The following is a 22,985-nucleotide window of genomic DNA, read 5'->3' as shown; positions in this document are numbered from 1 at the left end:
TCAGTTAAACACTGTATATTTTAATTAGGTAAAGGAGAATAAACTCATCCTTACTTTCTGCTTTGAAACATGACCAACGGGGGGGGGGGGGGGGGGGCTGGTGATGTAAACACAGTGGGGATTGTAGGCCTCTTACGCAAGCCAGCTCATACTGCTGCTTATCCATGACACGTCGGGCAATAAAAGTTGTCTAAAAAAAAATACGATAAATAAACTATTATTACTTTGCAGATGGGGGCCTAGTGTTGAGGGCCCTAGAAAAAAAATATTGGCCAGGTCAGGTTTAATTATGGGATGGGGGCTTTATTTTCAAGTTGTCTTCCACCGGATAAGAGGGTCAATGTGACTGAGCTAGCTGTGCAGCAGGAGAAATATCTAGTGTGCACTTAAGATGTTTGGAGTAATAATATCATAACACAATCCCCTGCCATAATAAGTCTTAATCAGGTCAATCCATTATGCAATGAAAAGTGGTTTTACTATAAGAAAGACCCATCATGTGAGAGCGGATGAGTGTTACAGTAAGGGCTCAGCTGTTTCTGGACTCATTTCTGTTTGCACGGAGCTTTAATATATCACATTCCAGCCACAAAGTACACATGTAGAGCAGGTCATTCAAATAATTGATGTGTCACCGAGACATTTTAGCTGATGTTATTAAGACCTTTTTACACATATCGGATTCTGGTAGGACAGCCAAGGAAAAGCTCCCTTACAGCGCAAATAAAGTTTCCTTCCGTTGACAGCTAGTTTTGAAGAACAGAGCACTGTCTACTGAATAACATTTACATTACTAGAATGATTCAAGTGAATAAGCTTTTGGCTGCTTGACCAGTGATAACTCCAGTCCAATAGCTCCCTCATGGGGACTCCTGAGAAACTAGATACTGAAACCATACCTGCACTACACTCAGTAACCACCAGAAAGTGCCCTTGGTTTGGCTTTTGTCAACCCCGTATTCATATAGCCAAAGTTTCAGTTTTAGCACAGGCTTAGACCTTGATGTTTGTGAATGGATTTTGAAAGCATGCATAATGCATTAACCGTTTGCCATAATACCCCCCCAAAAAGTGTTGGAATTAAATGTAAAAAATAAAGTGTGGTGCTAGCATTCAATTAATTATTATCCACTTAATGGCATCTTACCACACTCAAAACCCAACATTTACTTGATCTGTTAACTGCTCACTTGAAACACATGACCCTCCACCAATCCCAGCCAGAATAATTGTAATAAGTTGTTTAACCAGCTCTTTCAGGTTTAATGACAAACACATACAGATTCTCAATGCAACTACCCTCCTATACAGATTTAGTTGATGTCTCATATTTATGACAATACACTGATCTCCTTTACATATTCCTGTTGTGTGGTCTGCCCTTCCCTCTCCCCTCACACGGGCCTACAGTCACGGTGTGAACAATTCATTAAACAGGTGTGGAACAAAAACAAGACACACAATGACCAATAATCTCAGTCACGGATTATTACAGAAAATCCAGCTACTTTCAACACTATTGAAATACTCCACACTAATATGACACGTGACAGACATGTTACCCATAGTTCACTGGGTAACATGTAGTCGAAAACGGTGCCGTCAGTATACACATCAAGTCAAAAATAGCAGAAAATTATAGGACATGTGTCAAGATCTACCTCTGATACATAAGAGATTCAATTCACTGCATCACATAGAGAAGAAACTGCTATCATGAGTATAATGGTAGAATTCATTCCCTTTAGACTTTTTTACAGTAGAGGTCGGTCTGATTTGATGTGTGGGTGAACATTTTTTCTATGTGTTCTGTGTATTAATATGAGCAGCGATGTGAGAGGGAGATGTAAGGACAAGGGACAACTAAAAAACAAACAAACACTTAAATCCCTCCAGTAATCTCCTTTACTGGATCTGAGCCTGGTGCCATTTTCTCTCATTTTCCATGGACATCTACTGTATCAATGACAATCTGTAGATTAACTCAATTTAGACTACCGGAAAGCTAGTCCTTGTTTACAATGATCAGAAGTGCAATTCTCACAGTGAGGTTCAAACACATCATTGGACAGGTTTCACAACAACAAAAACACATTAAATAATTTACCCAACAAACAAAACAATCACGGCACCAGGATGTGAAATAACGACATCATTAACTTCAGATTTTCAGAAAGAGCTATTTTACCCAAGATCCTGACCAGTGAGCTCAGAGTTAATCACATGGGTTCCTATGGCAACACCCAGGGTGGGTGGAGTCTACCTTACACCAACATCACATTGGCTGTCAAGAGGAACAGAGTGAGGTTATAGGAGCAGTGGTCAGGACAGTGTTCAGTCCTCAAACCTTCCCTCCAGAATGCTTTCAAAGGTGAACGGGAGGAACTTGAAGCCCTGGCCTACGTAGAACTTATTCTGGAATTCCACCCTAGAGAGAACAAGAGAGGCAACAGTTATCAGGCATATTACAATAAGAATCAACGCAAAGATCAATGCTACACAGACATATATACAAAAATCTTTTGAAAGTAAGCCTGAGGAGTCCCTTTAAACTGGAGTGTCTTTGAGGTGCAATATAGGTAGCCCTTAATGATTGTATCAAGCCAAAGCCAGACAGAGATGGCAAGATGAGATGACCCCTGCTCTCCACTCCACAACCTCCCTGTGTAACCCACCCACGGTAGGGCCTAGGCCTGGTCCTCAGAAGCGAAACACAACCCGCTTCCCATCTCCCCATTTATAAAATCTCCCTGCAAACTAACGGCTGGATAACCTTTCAGTGGAGGAAGCAGACATGCTTGCCATTCCTCCCTACGTCTGGAGGTAAGTTCATCTGGGTAGGCTGAGGCTCTAGAATACGCTTACAAAGAAAAGGTCAAACTTAGTGGCATTATGTTTGATGTAGTCAACTAGCACTACTTTCCTTCAGAACATTTAAGGCAACAAAGGAAAAGTGATAGGCTTTGTGTTTCTATGAATCTGAGATCGTAATTGCGCCCTAGACTGAAAACTAATTTACAGTGAGCTCCAATAGTATTGGGACAGTGACAAATGTTTTGATGTTTTGGCTCTGCACTCTAGCATTTTGGATTTGAAATGATACACACAAATGTGATACCCTCCACAAAATGCTAACCTCACCCTGATATTGTAATGGTGAGAGGCTAGCATGTCTTGGGGGTATGATATTTGTGCGTCTAACTTTCTCGATCATCATTATTCACGATTCATTCAGGATTATCCATAATTATGGTAGCATCCACATTAATGTAGTGTTTAGAAACATATTCTATTCTTATTTACAATAAAAGTGATTCCAAAAATGACAAAACAATATTTACCATTCATTTCTATTGGGCACAAAATAATCCGACACAACCAAAACAAACAGCAAATGCATCCAACAAGTTTGTAGAGTCACAAGCTTGATGTAGTCTTTGTGTACTAGGAATATGGGTCCAAATACCAAACTTTTGACTACTTTAATACACAAGTGAATTTGTCACAATACTTTTGGTCCCCTAAAATGGGGGGGGGGGGGGGGGCGACTATGTTCAAAAAGTGCTGTAATTTCTAAAACGTTTCACCTGATACGGATGAAAATACCATCAAATTAAAGTTGACAGTTTGCACTTTAACTACAGTCATTGTATCCTTTCAAATCCAAAGTGCTGGAGTACAGAGGCAGAATTTGATTGAAGCTAAAAATGGCAGAATCTAAAATAGACCAAGAAGTGTTTAAGGGATGACTCCTCTCTCAGCTACTGGAGGAATCTCTGGCTGGATCAAATGGTTTTGGAATAGGAGCGAGTACGTATGCATGTTGGCCACAGCTAGATCAACATGTACTACTGCTATACATTTTACAGACGCCTGACATTACTTTGGTAGTTCAAAATCACATTTACAACTGTGTTAGATAGGGGCCACTAAGCAAAATAAGAAAAAAAAAAGAAGGCCTCATGTCCTGTTTGCCCTTCCCTAAGGGCCTTTCAGTGAGAGTGGAGCATTAGATTCCAATGTGCTGGGTAAATACAGTGATGAGGGTCTGTGTCAGTGCTGGGCGAGGGTGCCAGTGGATGATCACTTCCAGTCCAACAGGGCTGTTCCGAGACACCAGAAGTTTCTCCATGATGGCCTGCATATCACACATAATCCTCCACTGCTTTATGGGATGCAGAGAGATTCCAGGTTCCTGGCCAGGAAAGAGCTGGAAAACCACAGCTCCCAGTAGCACCGTTCTGCGTAATACCAGTGGGACGGAGAGACACGCCCTGTTTCCATTGAGAGACACGGTTGAGGGCTCAGACGAGGCCCCGAGGAACTAGAGCTAAAACGTCTGTTACCATAGTTTCACCAGCAGGGGGAGCTACAGGGCTGAGCTACACCTCCATGCCCTCTGACAGAGGAGGAAACTATTGAAGACACGCTCCTTCCTTTACAGAGTCTACAGACAATCACGGATTACAAAACCAAAACCAGCCCGGTCGCGGGCGTCTTGCTTCCAAACAAATCAAAACAACTTCTTTGCGCGCTTTGAGGACAATACAGTGCCACCAACGTGGCCCGCTACCAAGGACTGTGGGCTCTCCTTCTCCGTGGCCAACGAGAGTAAAACATTTAAACGTGTTAACCCTCGCAAGGCTGCCGGCCCCGCGGCATCCCTAGCCGCGTCCTCAGAGAATGCGCAGACCAGCTGGCTGGCTGGTGTTTACGGACATAATCAATCTCTCCCTATCCCAGGCTGCTGTCCCCACATGTTTCAAGATGGACGATGAACAAGTTCGCAGATGACAACAGTGGTAGGTTTGATTACCAACAACAATGAGACATCCTACAGGGAGGAGGTGAGGTCCCTCAGAGTGTGGTGTCAGGAAAATAACCTCTCACCTCTCACATGTCAGAAAAACAAAATAAATGATCGTGGACTTCAGGAAACACATCGATGGGACAGCAGAAAAAGTGGAACGTTTTAAGTTCCTCGGTGGACTCATCACAGACAAACTGAAATGGTCCACTTATGCAGACAGTGTGGTGAAGAAGGTACAACAGTGTCTCTTCAACCTCAGGAGGCTGAAGAAAAAAAAAAAGTGGTTTGTCACCGAAAACCCTCACTAACTATTACAAGTGCACAATCGAGCATCCTGTCGGGCTGCATCACAGCCTGGTACGGCAACTGCACCGCCCACAACCGCAGGGCTCTCCAGAGGGTACTGAGGTCTGCACAGCACATCACTGGGGGCAAACTACCTGCTCTCCAGGACACCTACACCACCCAAAGTCACCGGAAGGCCAAAAAGATCATCAAGGACAACAACCACCCGAGCCATTGCCTGTTCACCCTGCTATCATCCAGAAGGCTAGGTCAGTACAGGTGCATCAAAGCTGGGACCGAGAAACTGAAAAACAGCTTCTATCTCAAGGCCATCAGATTGTTAAACAGCCATCATTAGCACAGAGAGGCTGCTGCCTACATAGACTTGAAATCATTGGCCACTTTAATAACTGGAACACTAGTCACTTTAATAATGCCACTAAGAATGTTTACATATCTCGCATTACATCTCATATGCATGTACTGTATACTATACTACTCATATGCATGTACTGTATACTATACTACTCTATCTACCGCATCTTAGCCGCTCTGTCACTGATCATCCATATATTTATATATTCTTATCCCATTCCTTTACTAGATTGTGTGCATTAGGTTTTGTTGTGGAGTTGTTAGACATTACCTGTTAGATACTGCTGTACTGTCGGATCTAGAAGCAAAAAGCATTTCGCTACACTCGCAATAACAATCTGCTAACCATGTGTATGTGACCAATAAAACGTGATTTGACCCAAGTCAATGAGGACTCCAGACAAGCAGAAGATGGGGCCCTCCACAGCTTACAGTGGCTGTTAAGTGCAGGGAAGGTTCTAGAGACCTTAGTTTGAGACTCCACAGTGTGTGTTTCTCACCAGTGCAGACGCAGTGCGTGCAGGAAGGCAGACAGGCCCTCCATGATGAGCAGGATGCAGACAGTGAGGACGGCGAAGGCCCCGAAGATGATGGACAGGGCAACGAAACCCCCAAAGCTCCTGGAGGACAGGCCAAGGTGCATCACCATGGTCCACAGAACCTCTGACAGCTCTGTCGGATCACAGAGGAAGAGCAGGAAATCAACTGTTTTATTGTAACCTTTCAAAGAGAAACCAAAAAAGGGTAGAGAGAGGCAGCGAGAGAGGAGAACATGAGAAAGGTTTATGTACTCACGTGCGTGGGCCAGGCTGAGGGCCCATAGGCGTAGGTAGGAAGCTGTGTTGGAGATGCAGCCCAGACAGTATTCTATGGTGTGGATGGCCTGGTGCACAGCCACGTCCCCAAAGTTAAACTGGAGGAGGAAGAGAGAGAACACACATCCAGTATGAACCCCTAGGGGACAAGGACACAGCAGTACAGAGACCGGGAGACTGGTCCAAATGAGGTCCGGGGCAATCTCTAACGACAGTCAAGTAAGTTCATGGCTAAACTGTACCACATTGAGGAAGACATTCACTAGATTAAAAACAGCTCCAGAAACAGCAGCCTGACCCACTAGTCAGACCTCTGTAGCAGAGGTCTCCCAAGAAGCTCCTTCCCTACGACCCATGAAGCAGACAAATGAGGAGCTGTGCAGGATATGCCATGCTGGTAATGGTAGTACCACCTCATGATCGGGGCAGACAGTAAGTACTACTAGTCTCAGTGTGCTGCTGCACGTTAGAAGAATCCCTTGAACACCCAGAGACAGCAAAAACTCAGACCCCACACAGTCAACAGCCTCAGGGCACAGAACACACACATGCAGGACAGAGATACACACTATCACACGCACGCAGAGGCTCAGAGACAGACTAGCAAGACATGCGCTTTGGGTAAGGGGGTGGGGTGGGGGAGGGGCATGAGTGCCTGGCTTACCACTTCCTCCTCGGGGGCCTTGAAAGCAATTGACAACAAGTTAGGTTTGTTAGTGACAGGTGACAGGACAACAGAACACAGTGATGAGAGAAAACAATGACATTAAAACATAGGAAACGGAGATGTATAATATACAGAAGGTGATTAGGTGTTGCAGTCGTCACAGGCACTGGATCAAAACTACTGACAAAGTTTCTTAAGGGGCAGCTTAAAAACATTATGGCACTGGCATCTAGGGGATGCATAACCATTCCTCCAAAAGCATGCATTTGAGCATGCTTAGTATTGTGACAACATTCTACTGTGACATTTCCAGATACATCTATAGGCCTTTGGTCTTTGGCATATTGTTGCAGAGTTTGTGTCTGTGGTTGCTAGGGGAGACAGTGATGGGGAATGTAGTGAGCAATGGGGTTGGTGACCCACTTCTGACAGTGACAGCAGGTGGGACTGGGCTGTTTGGGTTACACCCTGCTCAGCTATTCAGAGAGGCTGGTTAGGAAAAAGCTAACTATAGCTTTAGCCTAGTTAACGGTAGTATAGCTATTTACCATATCTAAGACCAAAGATGGTATTTCCCAATTTAACACAAATTAATGAATAAAATTGTGTCGTTGAGGATTAACACGGTTAGCCTAATTTGGATACTTGACCCGAGTAGTTTATAGGCAAGAATTCTGTAAAGGTGGCCTGTGAAAATGAGTTGCTTCATGTTAAAACAGAAATGCTATATTTACTGTGTTAGTTACTTAGCACCCTGCCTGCCTGAACACCTGCTAGCCAGAGGGAGGAGCTGCACAACTCTAAACACACAACACAAAACGCAGTCTGGTCACTGGAAACACACTATGCAATGAACAAAAATGGCTTGAAGCGGATTGCATGGTGATACATGCAACCACTCCAATCCATCCAGCCTTTTGTTAATGAGCCAGAGCTCCCATTATCAACATGCGATGTGACACGGCTCTAAAACGTCTTGGAAATGAATACAACATACTAGAATTAAAAGATTAGTATGCCCTGTCCACTGAATCACGTCGAGATCTCGTCTCGTCCAAGGCCATAGAGTTTATAATGGCATGGACTGTAGAGACTAACATTGCTAAATAAAGTAACCTCCAATCACATAAAACTCCTCTCCACTTCAAAATGTCAACAATGAGAGGAGAGGAATCTATGTGAGGCGTTTTGAAAGCGGCTCTATAAATCTTCGGTCCTGGAACCATAAAAGAGCAAACTGTCTGTAAACAGCCATAACCGATTCCTGAGAGCTACAGAAACAAACTGACAGCTTGTCTGGTTTGAGGTTCACAGGAGCCTGTTGTATCGTTTCATATGTTTATCAGAAACTCCGGAAAAGGTGAGGGAGAGAACACAGAACAATCCCACAGACGGTTTACCGTCACACTGAATCAACTCTAAAAATGTAAAACTACATTTTTGTAGGTATTGAGTAAAAAGAGCTGCTGGATTAGCTTTGTGGTCAGTTTCATTTGCTCCTGCCAGATCCCACTTCTATAATGAATACGTATTCTATGCTGCTGTTAGTGAAGCAGGGAATATGAGAGCTCTGGTAACGTAAAGTAAATGGGTTGGATTTCTATTTGGCTGACGACTTCATTATTCAAGGTTATTCCATCTGGGCTAGGTCTGGATCATATTGCCTACAGCCGTGTCCAATGGGATCCGCTATTAAGTCTTGGGCCAACATTATAATAGACTACTCTGGTCACATACTTCGTATATGCTAGGCCAACAGAGTGGAGGCTGGGGGCATCCTGGTTTCTCACCTCATGCTCGTCGTTCTCCGAGTGCTGGGAGAGCTGGTCATGCTGGAGGATCTCAGCCTGGTCCTCCGTGGGGCCGTTTCCCACCCGGATCCCCCCAAAGTTCTGGGTGCCCTGGAGGAACAGACAAGAGGACGACAGGGGTTATTGCTGGGGTGACGAACTCTACACTCCAGATCCCAATGGTACTCAACGGAACAAATGTGTGTGGGAGGGCAGATGTTAGTACAGTACCAAGTTCTTCTGCCAGAGGTACTGTCGCCGCATAACCAGGGTTTTCACTATCAACATACAGGGAACACACGCCAGGGCTATCAACACCAGCAGCGTCTGAATAACCATCTGCGGAGGGGAAGGACGAGAGATGTTGGATGCGTATGGGGCGTCACACATTATCCCACCATAAAATGGCTCGCACAATAAAAAATTAAAAAGAGGACCGATTGACAGATGAAAGGAATGATCACCTGTCCTCTGTAGAGGGGTTGGTTGGTGGGGTCGCTATAGTTGAACAGGAACATGTTGATGAAGGCGATGAGAAGACTGGGAGCATTTCTGGAGGTGTGAGCGTCGTAGGCCAACCACTTATAGAAGACCAGGATGACCAGGTACCCAAACAGACTGGCCATGAACACAATCTCTGGGATGAAGCCCAGGTAGATGTTCAGGGGTTTCTTGAAATACCTTCAGAAAAGAACAAGACATGTTCACCATCAGATAAACCAGTCCTGGTACAGACAGGAAACAAACTGTCATGGTTGCTTAAAGTTAGTCTGGAATAAAAAAACGTAAATAAATAAAAAAATCACCCCACCACTTGTTTTGGTAGACAGCAGAGGGATAAGGCTGAGTAAATATAAACCCTTTCAAAATCATAGACAGTGCCCCTTATACAAGGACTGTAGCTTAAGCGTGACTCACAGATGGTTGAAGAGACTGAGAGACACTCCAAACAGCATGTGGATGACCCCCAGGATCACTGACATCTTCATCTTGAAGGAGTTGAGGAAGGTCAGCTTGTTGGTGGCGATGTTCCAGATCTGAAGAACAGTCAAACACAGTTATAAGACAATGAAATCCAGATGATAGAAATGTAACATTACATTTATCAAAATAACACTTTTTAGCTCACATTCCATCTTTATTCAAAGGGGATTTTAGCTTGTTTTCACAGAGACTGAGTACTCACTGGGTCAATGCCAATGGGGTAAGGTCCATTGAAGACTCCTCTTACCGCGGGGTCCAACTGTAAAACCTTGTTTTCATCAAGTGTCTGAAACCTGAGGAGAACATCAAACATGGCATGAATCATCACTACACAGAGGGCACTGCCAACAAGGTACAGGAGGTAAACTAATCCAATCCACAGACAGTATGAGACCGACAGAGAGGGATACTTACGACCAGGTGAGGTTGTTAGCGCGGGGGTCGAACATGGGCCTGACGCTCCAGCCAGACCCAAACAGGTTGAGGGACTTGGAGAAACAGTCGTTGTAGATGATGCCGGTGTAGATCGAGAAGATGCCCATCAGTAGGATGATGTAGCGCCCAGCAAACACCATGCTGAACATCTACACAGACAGGAAGTGACACTGTTTGAATCTAACACCATGTTGAACATCTACAGTCCCAGACAGGAAGTGACACATTACACTGTTAGAATCAAACTACGGCCACGTTCCGTTGCCAAACGCTGTAGAACGTTGTAGACAGAAAAAAAACATGAATAGAGCCGAAGTGATTCCTTATTCTACATGTCAGAGGCATGTTTGTTCTACATAGAATATTCTTATCTGAACGTTCCAAAATATTGCGTCCTGCTGAACGCGCACCACGGCAAACATCCACACAGACCAGAAGTGATACTTTACACTGTTAGAATCTGGTCTCAGTTACATTTTGTTTTAGCCATAGAGGATTTGGTTATTTATTCACACTCAAAAAGCACCAACTTGAATGTTAAACTGGCCATCATGATGCCACTAGTGTTAGAACCATAGAATCTGTCTAAAGCAGAGAGGCAACCAAGCCCTGTTTAGTCCACCGTAATGCAGCTGGAGGCTGGATAAGGGGCGAGGGGTGGAGCTGATGGGCTGATGGCAGGGGTAGTGATGTCCCTACCTCGTTGTCGTTCTTCTGGGCGACCAGGCGGCTCTCTCTCAGGACCAGGTAGAGGGCAGCGCAGGTCATGAGCACCCCGTGGCCCAGGTCCCCAAACATGACAGCGAATAGGAAGGGGAAAGTGATGATGGTGTATGGGGCTGGGGACAGGGAGGACTCATGAGCGTACACATTGAGGAATGGGAGAGTTAACCAACCCAAGCTCACACTGACACACGTACCAGTGATACACAATACAGCATGATCGACAGTGATGGGGTGATAATGGGGGAAATAGACTTGGCACCGGGGGTGAACATTTATCACCTGCTTTGGCTCAGTGATCTAGCCAGCTGGATACATAGACATTATGTGAGTTATGAGATCCCTACAAAATAAAAGTATGCTGCCTAGTGAGGTACATGAAACAACAATGCCTAGTATTTGAACAATTGGTAGTTGAATGATGGAGAGAGCGACGAGGTTGATGGTGTCAGATGTGGTTACCTGGGTTCATCTCGCGGTAGTTCCCGATACCGTAGGCGTCTACGATGTTCTGGAAGCCCGAGGTGAACTTGTTGGTCTTGTTGAAGGTGGGCGGGGTCTGCTTGGTCTGCATCCTGTTGAGGATGGAGGGAACGGTGGAACCACTCTTCTCCTGAAGACCAAGACAGAAAGACGGCCAGAGAAACACGCTCAGAGAATGGTCAGGAGGACACAACAATACCACTCTGTTAACCTCTACAGGGAGTTGAGGTATTCAGCCCTACAAGGCATTGAGAACAGCAGGAGTTGCCCTGCAAGCTCAATCTCCCATGAATGTGTCTAACAAAGGGATGTTGTGTTGTTCCAGCCAGAGTCTGACTGTCAGCTGGCCTGGGATCTCCTCAGCACTCAGGAATGAGAGGAATCCTCCTGCTTTCCCCATTAGTCTGTAGACTGGGCACTGGGACCTTCCATACCTCCATCACTCACAAAGATCTGCAACAACGTCTTCAATAAATCCGATGAATATGACAGATTCATTTCCACAGCTGGTTTAGAGATTAATCTATCATACTACATCTGATCTCCCACGCCTGCTGTGTGTGAAGGACAACAGCTTGTCCAAGGGATGGTTCGATGGCTGAGATAGAAGCAGAATCGTTGTGTGTATTGAGGGCAGTATGTCCCCGTGTTTCTCAACCAGACATGTGGGGTAAAAATAGCCTGGTGGGATAAATGCAGCATGGAGACTGAATGCTGTGCGTGACAGGGTTAAGCCCTTACTGGCATGAACAGGACTACAGAACAGGACTACAGAAGAGGACAGGATTACAGAACAGAATGACATCCTGATACCGCTGGAATCAAACCTCATGTGTAAAATCTTCACATACTCAGCGCCTCTCCACGCCCTGTTAGCACTGTCTCTCAGTCTGGATCTGTTATGACTTAACAGTCTAACACAGGCTAGGCATAATGACCTCAAAGCTGGGTTAACTGGTGACTATGAAGCTCGCTGGTTCTTAATGTCTTAATGCTACGGTGTCTTCCATCAATGAACTTGACCTAAACAGTATGATAGAAATGTCCCATTAAATAGATATGGAATGAAACCATTCCCACTATTTTCAACCAGAGCCCTATGGACTCCAAAAAGGTAATAGGGTGCTATTTGGGACGCAACTTAAAACTTCCTGTACCTCCCCCATGCCTCTAGTCAAGACGGGTGTCCACTCGACTCACCGTGCCTCTCCGCAGGGCGAACTGGATTGAGTCCATGTCTGACACAGGGCACCACACCTCGGCGATCAGACACTTCTGGGTGACATCGATGTTGCACAGGTTCAGGGTGTGGTAGACGGCCTTCATCTTCCTCACCTTGATGAACCACACCCTGACGGTCTTGGCTGCAGCCTGCAGGACCCGCTGTCTGTGGTCCTCCGTCTGGTTCAGCACCTGCAGCGGGGAGGGAGATCAGGGTTTGAGATATGAAGACAAGATGCGACTAGGATGCTACTGTAGTTGACTGGGTACAGAACATATCCAGCTGTGTAACTAGCTCAGGTGCTCTGTCCTAGACAGTCTACCGGCTGTTCATGTGTCTGACAAAGTTTGCAGGCAGTTCTCAATTAACATTCGCACTCAGCATCTAAACAAAAAAAAGGTATGCGCATAACTAAACCGACCTCAAATGGAAAACTAACAGATGCAGGCCACTGCCGGAGAGTGTGGCATCAGGACAATCCTCTAGTAGTTTCCACTCAACGCTAGAATTGTGTGGGGAGTGGCATTGGTCTGCATAGTGTGCCTTCCCTCCATGTCCAGAACAGCAAGTGCTGTTACAATGAATCATGTTCCCCTTCTTATTTGTGGAGGTGGTTCACATTAATAGAAGGCTTTGCTGGGCAGTGTGCACGATGTGATCAAGTTTGATTAGGGGTTATATCAGACCCAGCGTAGCTGGGTTTCCCAGAAGAGCCAGCAGAGGTGTTCTCAGGTATACAGCACTGACTCATATCAAGTTAATGTCTTATGATCAGCGGATTGCTAACATGCCGCTACCCTACACCCACTCTCGCCCACGTTGTCGAGACCCTCTCACGCCCACAAACGGTTCACTCCCAAACTAGCGGGCCGGGCATTTCCCCTCCACCCTCGCCCTTCTCTCTTGACGACGACTATCCCGCCCCCGTAGCGACGGGCATAACAGTGACCCCTCAAACAGCGAGGCAAGCATTCCCAGGCGCTTACTGGCAATGAGAGGTTGTTAACATTTCTGGCAGACAGGGGGCCTGCCAAACGTAATTCACAGTCTCTCGCTCTCTCCTAAGCTCTCCGTCCACACTGGGGGCTGTAACTGTTCCTGAACCACAGAGATTCTCAACACACACCACTGAAACACACACACACACCACTGGGTGTCTGTCTATCAGAGAGAAGTGGTATGTGAGTGACTATTTTTTAAACTTCAAGCTAAGCCCATTCCTGAGAATGCGAGTAGTAAATGTGGTCACTATGTGAGTGTGGGTGAGAGTGTGGGTGGAGTGGGTGGCTAATTGGCTGAACTCAGTGTAAACCACCCTGATGATCAGCTAGCCAAACAAGGAAAGGGAGCCTCCTGTCCATCCAAGTGCAAACCATCTGCACCACCAGACTACGTAGGGCTTTGGAGCAGAACACAACAGAAGTGGGTATTCCCAGAGGGAGTATTGGGTTTCTCTTAGTATAGGGATGGTGTTGCACCATACGCTGCTGCTGTTCCATGGAAGGCTAAACTGAAGTTCTGTCTGTGCGGCCTGGACTTCTAAAGACCACAGCTCATGTTGCTCAACCAGAAAAAAAAAAAAACACTGAGACAGGCATTGTTCCTGGGTCACGAGACACAGTTGGCATAAGGAGACAGAGGTGGTGTGTGTGTGTGTGTTGGGATTGGCCTTCACTCCCAGTCCCGTGCCTGTTTTTGCCCCGTTTTAGAGCAGTGTCACTGTGCCAGGTTTAGAGGTGCTCTTCCAAAGCCAGGCCAGTGTGTGTGTAGGCAGGAGAGTACACTGGCAGAGGCAGATCCAGTTCAGCCACCTCATGGGCCTGGCACGGCACGAGTGACAACCGTTTCTGACCTCTCCCTGTAGCTTTTTCACACCCAGCTCCACCCAGCCTATTGATGCTGACGCCCACTACCGCCAAAGAGGTTGAATGAGTCAGAAACTGAAGCCAGAACGTTTGAGATATGAACACTGCAAACAGACAGAAGTTAACTCAATTTGAAGGCCTCCCTAATGTGATCAACAAACATCTCCTCTGTGGTCTTGTGTGATAGATAAAATATATATTACGGCAACACTGATGGGGGAACTAATCTAGTATCGGTCTTTCCCTCCACTTCATCATAATTTGACTGAGGGCTTGACGGCTCAGTACAGAGGAAACGGCAGAAAGAGGAACTGAAACTTCCGCGGACATTGCATCAGCAAGACGCAGAGCAGGAAACCTGAGGACGCAAAAGTCTAACGTTAGCAGAAAGTTAAATAAGAGTCCATCCAAAAAGCACATCAAAAGATGACTAATGTCATGTTGAACAATAGAAAGAAGGTTTCATTCCTCAAACGATTGACTAAAACCGCATTTGAATTAGCCACATACCTCATGTGGTCACCTACCACTCCCCTCCACCACAGCCTCTGGCAGCAGAGTATACAGTTAGAGGGAAAACAGATCACTGATCAGAAGCTATGATAGAGCCCAGATCAAGTTCACAATGAAAACAGATGAAATATTGAAAGACTAATTCACTTGAAAAATGTAAGGATCTGTTAGATTTAATTTATGTAACAAGACATGATGTAAATATCTGTTAGTTTTGGCTGGCTGGCTGACTGTGGGTGGACTCCCTGTCTGTGTTACAATAGGCCAGGCAGGTCGTACCATCTGCAGGTCATCGATACGGGTGGCCACCCCTGCAGCCATCTCCTTCCTCTCCTGGGGGGTCTCTGGACAGGGGTACAGTGATGCTCGGAACCTGAGAGGTGAAGGAGAGAGGGGTTGATCAACCCAGAGTGCCTGGAGCGGAACAGAAAACCAACTACAACATTCCTCTGTCTAGATTAGTTAGTGTTTCTTGAATTTCTCAACCAATCATAGCCCCGTACCCTTCACATATCTTCTTAACCCGAGTCTTCAGCTGATCTCCTTGGAAGAATATGATGAAGACAGACTTATAGACCTGGTCACCCTGTAGGGGAAACATATAAACATGAGTTAAGTAAAGAGAAGACAAAACCTTGCCTGATAGTGCAGAAGTATCACTATCATAAAGTGTATGGATGAGGTAGCATGAATAAGGACATCAATGCCACCAAGCGGTCATGGTACAACAATATCCCACTGAATAGGTCACACAAAATCCTGCACAGTTTGTTCCCCTAAGTCCTCACGATTATTATACTAGTACCAGTGAATAGTTACTGACCGTGGCAGGGTCCTCCAGCGAGTCTTCAATGTCTGCCTGCCTCAGGAACACGTTACCACGGCAAACCCTCCACAGCATCCTCTCAAACGTGGGAATGCGCTCCCTGCTGATCACCCCGGCAACAAACCTACAGGAAGACGATAAGGCATGGATCAGCATTTACAGTAGAATAGCTACCAAATGTATATCCCTCATCTCAAAACAAGGTGTTTGATATTTGCAATGAGTTAGGTCCCTAAATGGCAGCTCAAGTTGGAGCTGGTCCAAGATCAGTCCGTAATGTAATGGTATTACAGAATGAAACCTGGGCACATAAGGACAGAGGTCATTGATTTTGTTTGTTCACACTGGTGATGGGAGCACTGCTGATGAAAGCATCCTCTCTGGATAGTGGTGGACATCGGAATGGTAGCTGAGGGCATGGATCACAGCTCACATGTTGCTCAACAGCTGCAAAAGCCATGGAGGAGCATCAAACAGACATCAGATGGGAAGCCCTAGGGCCTTGGGGCACTGCATCCGTACCAAGCAATCCATTACCAAATGAACACTAAGCTTTGCCACATCCACAGTATTGAGCTATTTTAGTTACCGTTTTCTGAGAGTGATTTTTTCTCCCCATTTTCTGTTGAAATTGTCCCCGATTTGCTTACTCTTTATGACATTTAATCAAATCCCTTTTCTTTGTCTCTGTCTGCAAATAGATTACAACCTTTGAAGTCCCCCTCTTCTAGAATGTGTGTGTCCATGTATCAATTTTGTGTTGCTGGTGTTTGCATGCTCTGTGAACTGCTTATCATCAGTCTGTGATTTGCCCATCTGCTCACTCTCTCCACTACTGAAGACAGAACCCTGATAAACAGAGCTACATCTTACTGCCAAGCAACAGGCTAGAGTGGTAGCACCTGTAGTAGTAGTAATACTGGCCTCTTACCAACCATTAAAAGTCATTAGGAAACAATTGTCCACCGATACTGACAGAGCATGTGGGCTGTCAGCTTAGGGACTGAGTACGCAGAGACACAGAGCACCGCCACACACACTCCGTCAAGTGACCTTAGTGGCCCGACTAATCTGACAGCCTGAGCTAGTGTGGGCCAAACCATTTAGGTGCTACACTGACTCCACCTCCAGGAAGAACCGATGGTTTAATGCAATGACAGTCTTTTCATTGACCTTTAAGTCTCGAGGATATGGCTAATCCTTCCTTAATAGAGTGGACCAAGGACTCAGACTCACCCCAGTCTGAGAGGAGCACGGGTCCCTGCTTCAGTGGGATCCATCAGGGTAGACGACTCCTCCAGCAGGTTGGGGTCCTCCATCTGCAGCGCGGTGGAGAGAATGACAACCATTACATGTAGACCAAGAGACTTTCAGCCAATTAGACGTATGACAGCACATTCAGAAATGCATCCCTGTTTTCAGGAACAACTGGCTTGCTTTGTTGGGGAACTATTTACACCCTGGGAAGGTTTGACAGATCAGTGGCTTGAGCTCTGGGCAGGAGCATGGTATTGAACACAGGCCAGGCTCTTCATAAAACATAGTAAACAGCGAGCTGGGGTTTATATGAACAGTAAATGATTGGCAAAAAAGGCTACACATTCAGCTGAATGATTTACCCCCATGCAACCTCATAAGCGCTTGTAAAATAGGTGATAACATTCTAAGTTCAAGTAGCTTTGCTTACAAACTCAGTGGAGTGGATTTGATGCAGGTCAAAGGTACAGACAGTAGGTAGTCTCGTCTCTGTCATATGCGAATGACTATCTGTGTATGGCGTATTACTCTGCTATGTAACCTAGTTGCATCATTAAACTTGAATAACTGGTCTGGGGTTGGGGATGTAATTACCTAGCCGTTATAAATACACAAGCCTTATGCTACCATATACTGTACACAGGATGCAGACATCTGACCCATACTAAGTTAACATGATCCTATGATCCATTATGAAGTCCTCAAGGGGCCTAGTCAATAAGGCAGGCACAGAAACACTGAGTAAGTAGTGAATCGGTTTGTGTACAGTGGAGTTGACCTCGTCGAAGAATTGCTGGGTGCGGCGCAGGATGTGCTTGAGCTCCGTCAACTCTAGGAAGTTCTTCTTCAGGGCCTCTTGGTTGGTGTTGATCTCCTTAAGCTCATTCTCCAGCTTCTCAAAAGTGGCCTATAGAGACAGACAGAGGGTGATGGGGGAGTTAGTGAGCTGGGGACATGGTGAGTTGAACACTTTGTAACCAGAGTGGATTCTTAGAGAGAAGTTACCTCCAGGTCAATCATGTCCCTAGGGAGGGGGACCTCTGGGTTCTCTCCCGTGTCCACCATTGGAATGTTGGCTTTCTTGATCTCCTTCTCCACAAACCCTGTGAGAGAGCGAGATGACTGGGTCTGAGTAGGGATAACTAATAGCAGTGATGCTGTTGTAAATGTGGGGGAGTATAATGAGTGAAGCAATGGGTTAAACACTTGAGCTCACTCACGAAGCTTGCGGTCCATCTCCTCACATCGACGCACTTCGTTGACAAACTTGCGCTGAAACACGTTCACGTCTGGGTTCAACTGAAATGCAAACACGCAAACTATTCAAAACCTTTGCCATCGCAGGGATAAAAATGCCTTCAATCTATTTGCCATTATCTGTCATATACAATTAGAGACAAACATTGTGTTGTAACACTAAGATGCATTCAAAGAAATTGTAGCTTAGGCTACTTCTATAAAAATGCAATAACTTATCCAGGAAACCTCAGAGCAAAAACAGCATTGCTAATATCTTCTGAAAACAGTGCGGACACCAGTTAGCTATCATATGGTCTTATGAATGAGGAGAGGTAATACAACCAAATAAAGGGTATAATAACAGCATACTGGGTACAACAGCTAGTCCCTTTCAGTGTTTCCCCTAGGATATTTTTCAGAACGTGTGGCAAAGTTGGTGTGGGGGATGGGGAGAATGTCCTTATGCTGGGGCAGTCTGGGGGAATGCACACCAGTCAGTTTTTTGGGGGAGAACGACTGAGAAATTCACTTCTGGTGACTTTTTCAAAAAAGGACATTCTACGGCAAAATGCATTAATGTTAAATTATGTTGACACCATCTGAAATATAATTTCCCCTTTAAAAGCAATATAGCCTAACTGATGCAGCATAGCAGCTTCAAATACATTGGCTGAAACATGGCATTGCCCATCTGTATTTACCTCATTGAAAAACACCAAAGACTCAATGAGTCAAATGCTACAAATATACACCGAGTGTACAAAACATTAGGATCACCTGCTCTTTCCATTACAGACTGACCAGGTGAATGCTATGATCCCTTATTGATGCCACCTGTTAAATCCACACTTCAATCAGTGTAGATGAAGAGGAGGAGACAGGCTAAAGTAGGGACAATTGACTATGGACTGTGTATGTGCGCAATTCAGAGGTTGAATTGGCAAGACAAAAGATTTAAAGTGCCTTTGAACGGGGTATGGTAGTAAGCGCCATGTATCAAGAATGGTCCACCACCCAAAGGACACTCAGCCAACTTCACACAACTGTGGGACGCATTGTATTCTACATTGCCCAGCATCCCTGTGGAACACTTGACACCTTGTAGAGTTCATGCCCCAACGAATTGAGGCTGTTCAGAGGGCAAAATGGGGCACAACTCAATATTAGGAAGGTGTTCCTAATGTTTTGTACACTCAGTGTACATTGTAACTTCAGGGTTTTTTTCTGGAACAAAATGGGGCTTAGGTGGTGAGTGTGTACGTGGTCAATAGCGCGATCTCCAACAGAACATTTGAGGCCCTCTTGGCTAAAAAAGTGTTCCTGCAATTCTACACATTTTGCAGTGTTCTTATGCTATCTGAGTGATACAAAAACAAAAAAAAATATATAAAAAAAAATAAAATAAAAATGGGGGCCCCATGGCTTTTTTTTTCTTTCTTGGAAATTCACCAACTGTCATTATTCTTTTGGTGATTGTTAGTTCTCAAATATGATCTTATAAAATAAATGTTTTGGTCCATTGTATTTCCTACATACTTCTTCAGGTTTCAGTCATTTATGTTTAAAATGAAAACATTATGCCATCCCAAAAATGTATAATAATTAAGTGGGGCGGCAACGAAACGAATATGGGAAACACTGCCTTAGTTTTCCCCGACGCCATATGATCCCTGGAGGGATGTCACGTGTGAGCTTTCCCATGCTCAGCCTAAAGGGTCAGCTATGTGCACATGATGAAAATGTTGCAGACGCCAAGGTATGTGCTTTCACAACCATCTGACTGATTCGATGTTACTACAACAGACTACCATATTCATCTACCTTATTCATCTACCTTTGAGTTTGTCCTTTGTTAACAGCCATACATTACACTGCTCTAGACCTATATAGCCTGAAGACGGATTGACAGACAGAATAGCACTCAAAATAGGAAAGGAGAGACAACAAGCACAGAGTCTAGCTCTAGAGAGAGCAGCACAATGAGGAATGGAAGAGAAGCCTGGACGACTCACATCACGGAATTGCACCATTCCGATCTCTCCCAATTCGCTGACGCAGCAGTAGGCAGACTCTGATTGGAGGTAGAGCTGGGCCAGGGTCATCTCCTCACTTCTGAAGAGTTCCCCCATAATGGCGTAGTGTGGTGCACCTGCTCAGCACAGCGATCAATGGGATTCTCCTGGATATCTAGCTAGGGACAAAGAGATTGAAAACATCACCTGCACAGTAAACAGGAGAAGCTGAGTTCCACCAGAAGGGATGAGCCTCCAATGTCGTCAAAAAGACAGACAACTGAGAATACATAGGCCTACATTGCCAACGGAGATCCCTTGTGTTGTTTTCTTTCACACTACAATAGCCTTAACTTCTTTATTTGAAGTGTAATTTCAGAAAAAAAGATACTGGCATAGACCTGCACCCTCTTCTAATGTGTGTGTTGTAAGGATGACCTGAATTGTACAGCAGTAACGAACATTCTGTAGTAGTGGTGTGATAGTTTATACTTAAACCAGAAGCAGGCGTGAGACTGAAAGAATCTTACATTTACATTTAAGTCATTTAGCAGACGCTCTTATCCAGAGCGACTTACAAATTTACCTTTTTTTTTTTTTTTTTTATATATTTAACTAGGCAAGTCAGTTAAGAACAAATTCTTCTTTTTCAATGACGGCCTAGGAACAGTGGGTTAACTGCCTGTTCAGGGGCAGAACGACAGATTTGTACCTTGTCAGCTCGGGGATTTGAACTTGCAACCTTTCGGTTACTAGTCCAACGCTCTAACCACTAGGCTACCCTGCCGCCCCAATCTTGACATCTAGCCCCCATAATCGTTGAAGGAATTCAGTTTGGCTCAGTCATTATTTTGTCATGAAACTGGGGATACACGCTTCAAGAACAATAATACATGTAAAAGTAAAAGTACCATCATATGTGCCAGTAAAATCCTCATTAAGTTTCATCTCACAATAGGATCATCTTGTACAATCAATTACAGAATTTCTAGCCAAGCCTTTGAGTTTCTCAGTCTAGGGTGCAAACTGACTCAGGACAGACAACAGGTTCACACTATATTCATTAGAAGTAAGTTAAACACACATATTCATATGTTCTTGAAGTGCAAATGCCTCGAGTGCCATAATAGGTTTAGCTAGCTAGCTATGGATTAAACCGCATCATGTGATCTGATTTAGCAATCAAGCAGGATTAAATCTTCAATATTAACGCCAACTACAACGGTTGAACAAGTGGGGATACATTTAGCAGACTATATCGTTAAAGTCCATGCAAGAGGATCTCTTTAGTAGGGTCACTGCTTGTTCAGAATATCTGCGTGACCATTTTTTGTCTGCATCCTTGACAGCTCGAGTCAGGCAGTGAGTCTTATCAGCTGTCAAAACACACAAACACTAACGTTAGTTACTCGTTAACTAGTTACATTATAAGAACAAAGCAGTTCGTTCTAAATTTAATTTCGGTAGCCAGCGGTACAATTAATTGTCAGCGTATATCGATTCAAAGCCGATATGAACTGACAATTAATTGCACCGCTGGCTAACTGGCTAATTTAGCTAACTAGCTAACAAACATTACTAGCAAGCTAGCTACTTAGCCAGGGCGCAGGAGAAGCACTTGTTGGACCTCAAACTTTCTGGTAACGTACGCTGGCTAACGTTGCTCAGCAAAAACAACAATGTTATATTACAGTACAAAATTACTAGCTAACGTTTTTCCTCGACTGACACTCAGGTTATTTGACAGAAATCTAGATAATCTTAAATCATAGCAAATTAAACCTAGCTACGGTAACCGGATAACTTTAGCGAGTTACACAGTGAGGTGGATGTTACCGAATCATCCGTAACGTTTGCTTTACTAGCTACAGGGGAAAAAACATATTTTGGAAACAATGCTGGTATTGAACAGCGAATACTGTCACCAAACCATCAATTTCTTACTATTGTTGTAGCTAGCTACTGGTCTTCCACTCCTGGCTCCCAGTTTTCAACGCTATTCCACACACAGCCCTCAACGAAATATCAGCTGATCAGCCTTCACGATCAGAGGCTTGGCTACTGACGTCACCTATGCACGATATTGATGATCATGATGATGCACACCTCAACTCATATGAAGATAACATCTAGTTGTTGGCATTCACATAAAAAAATATATATTTAGCAGACGCTCTTATCCAAAGCGACTTACAGCAGCAATTAGGGTTAAATGCCTCGATCAAGGGCACAATGACAGATTTTTCACCTAGTTGGGAGGATTCAAACTACCGACCTTCGGTTACTGGCCCAACTCTGTTAACCGCTATGCTACCTGCCAATTACAATTGCCCAAGCCACAGATCTGGGTGCATAAAACATAATGATTTCAGAAAGTATCCATACCCCTTGACTTATTTTCTGACAATTTTTCTCCCCCATCTACACACACAACCCATAATGACAAATGTTTTTAGATATTTTTGCTAATTTATTGAAAATGGAATACAGAAATATCTAATTTACATAAGTATGAACACCCCTGAGTCAATGCACCTTTGGCAGCAATTACAGCATTTTTCTTTAAAAAAAATTGTCAAGCTCTGTCAAATTTGTTGTTGATCATTGCTTGACAACCATTTTCAGGTCTTGCCATAGATTTTCAAGTAGATTTAAGTCAAAATTGTAACTCGACCACTAACATT

The 22,985-nt window shown here is 44.6% G+C and overlaps 1 protein-coding gene across 5 annotated transcripts; it reads right to left on the bottom strand.

Annotated features, from left to right (window-relative positions):
• Window positions 1–453: 453 nt before the first annotated feature.
• On the bottom strand, window positions 454–22,353 carry LOC120034052 (V-type proton ATPase 116 kDa subunit a1-like). 5 transcript variants are annotated; one of them, XM_038980459.1, is made up of 22 exons: window positions 22,246–22,353; window positions 20,302–20,480; window positions 18,271–18,349; window positions 18,056–18,153; window positions 17,817–17,957; window positions 17,030–17,112; window positions 15,791–15,917; window positions 15,471–15,553; window positions 15,247–15,340; window positions 12,568–12,780; window positions 11,347–11,497; window positions 10,861–11,000; window positions 10,141–10,310; window positions 9,929–10,019; window positions 9,661–9,779; window positions 9,207–9,423; window positions 8,974–9,081; window positions 8,743–8,853; window positions 6,950–6,967; window positions 6,266–6,383; window positions 5,971–6,142; window positions 454–2,428 (listed from the first exon to the last, which is right to left on the bottom strand). In XM_038980459.1, exons 2-22 carry the CDS (start codon window positions 20,416–20,418, stop codon window positions 2,335–2,337), a joined length of 2,544 nt encoding a protein of 847 aa, XP_038836387.1. In that variant the 5' UTR covers window positions 20,419–20,480; window positions 22,246–22,353; the 3' UTR covers window positions 454–2,334. The 5 variants fall into 5 exon arrangements, with proteins under 5 accessions (XP_038836387.1, XP_038836388.1, XP_038836391.1 ...); XM_038980460.1 differs by having other exon boundaries at window positions 20,302–20,476; window positions 22,246–22,342; XM_038980462.1 differs by having other exon boundaries at window positions 456–2,428; window positions 17,829–17,957.
• Window positions 22,354–22,985: the final 632 nt, after the last annotated feature.

This window comes from Salvelinus namaycush, chromosome 41 (genome assembly GCF_016432855.1).
Source record: "Salvelinus namaycush isolate Seneca chromosome 41, SaNama_1.0, whole genome shotgun sequence".
Lineage (NCBI taxonomy): Eukaryota > Metazoa > Chordata > Actinopteri > Salmoniformes > Salmonidae > Salvelinus > Salvelinus namaycush.
The sequence above is the reverse complement of the archived record's forward strand: the minus strand, read 5'-3'. Positions and strand labels throughout refer to the sequence as shown.

Coding starts and splice junctions, on each gene's coding strand:
- LOC120034052 (XM_038980459.1), bottom strand. CDS start 20,418: ATGGGGGAACTCTTCAGAAGTGAGGAGATGACCCTGGCCCAGCTCTAC. Junction 9,424..9,660: donor CTCAGTCTCTTCAACCATCT/GTGAGTCACGCT, acceptor TCTTTTCTGAAG/GTATTTCAAGAAACCCCTGA. Junction 8,854..8,973: donor ACCTCTGGCAGAAGAACTTG/GTACTGTACTAA, acceptor CTGTTCCTCCAG/GGCACCCAGAACTTTGGGGG.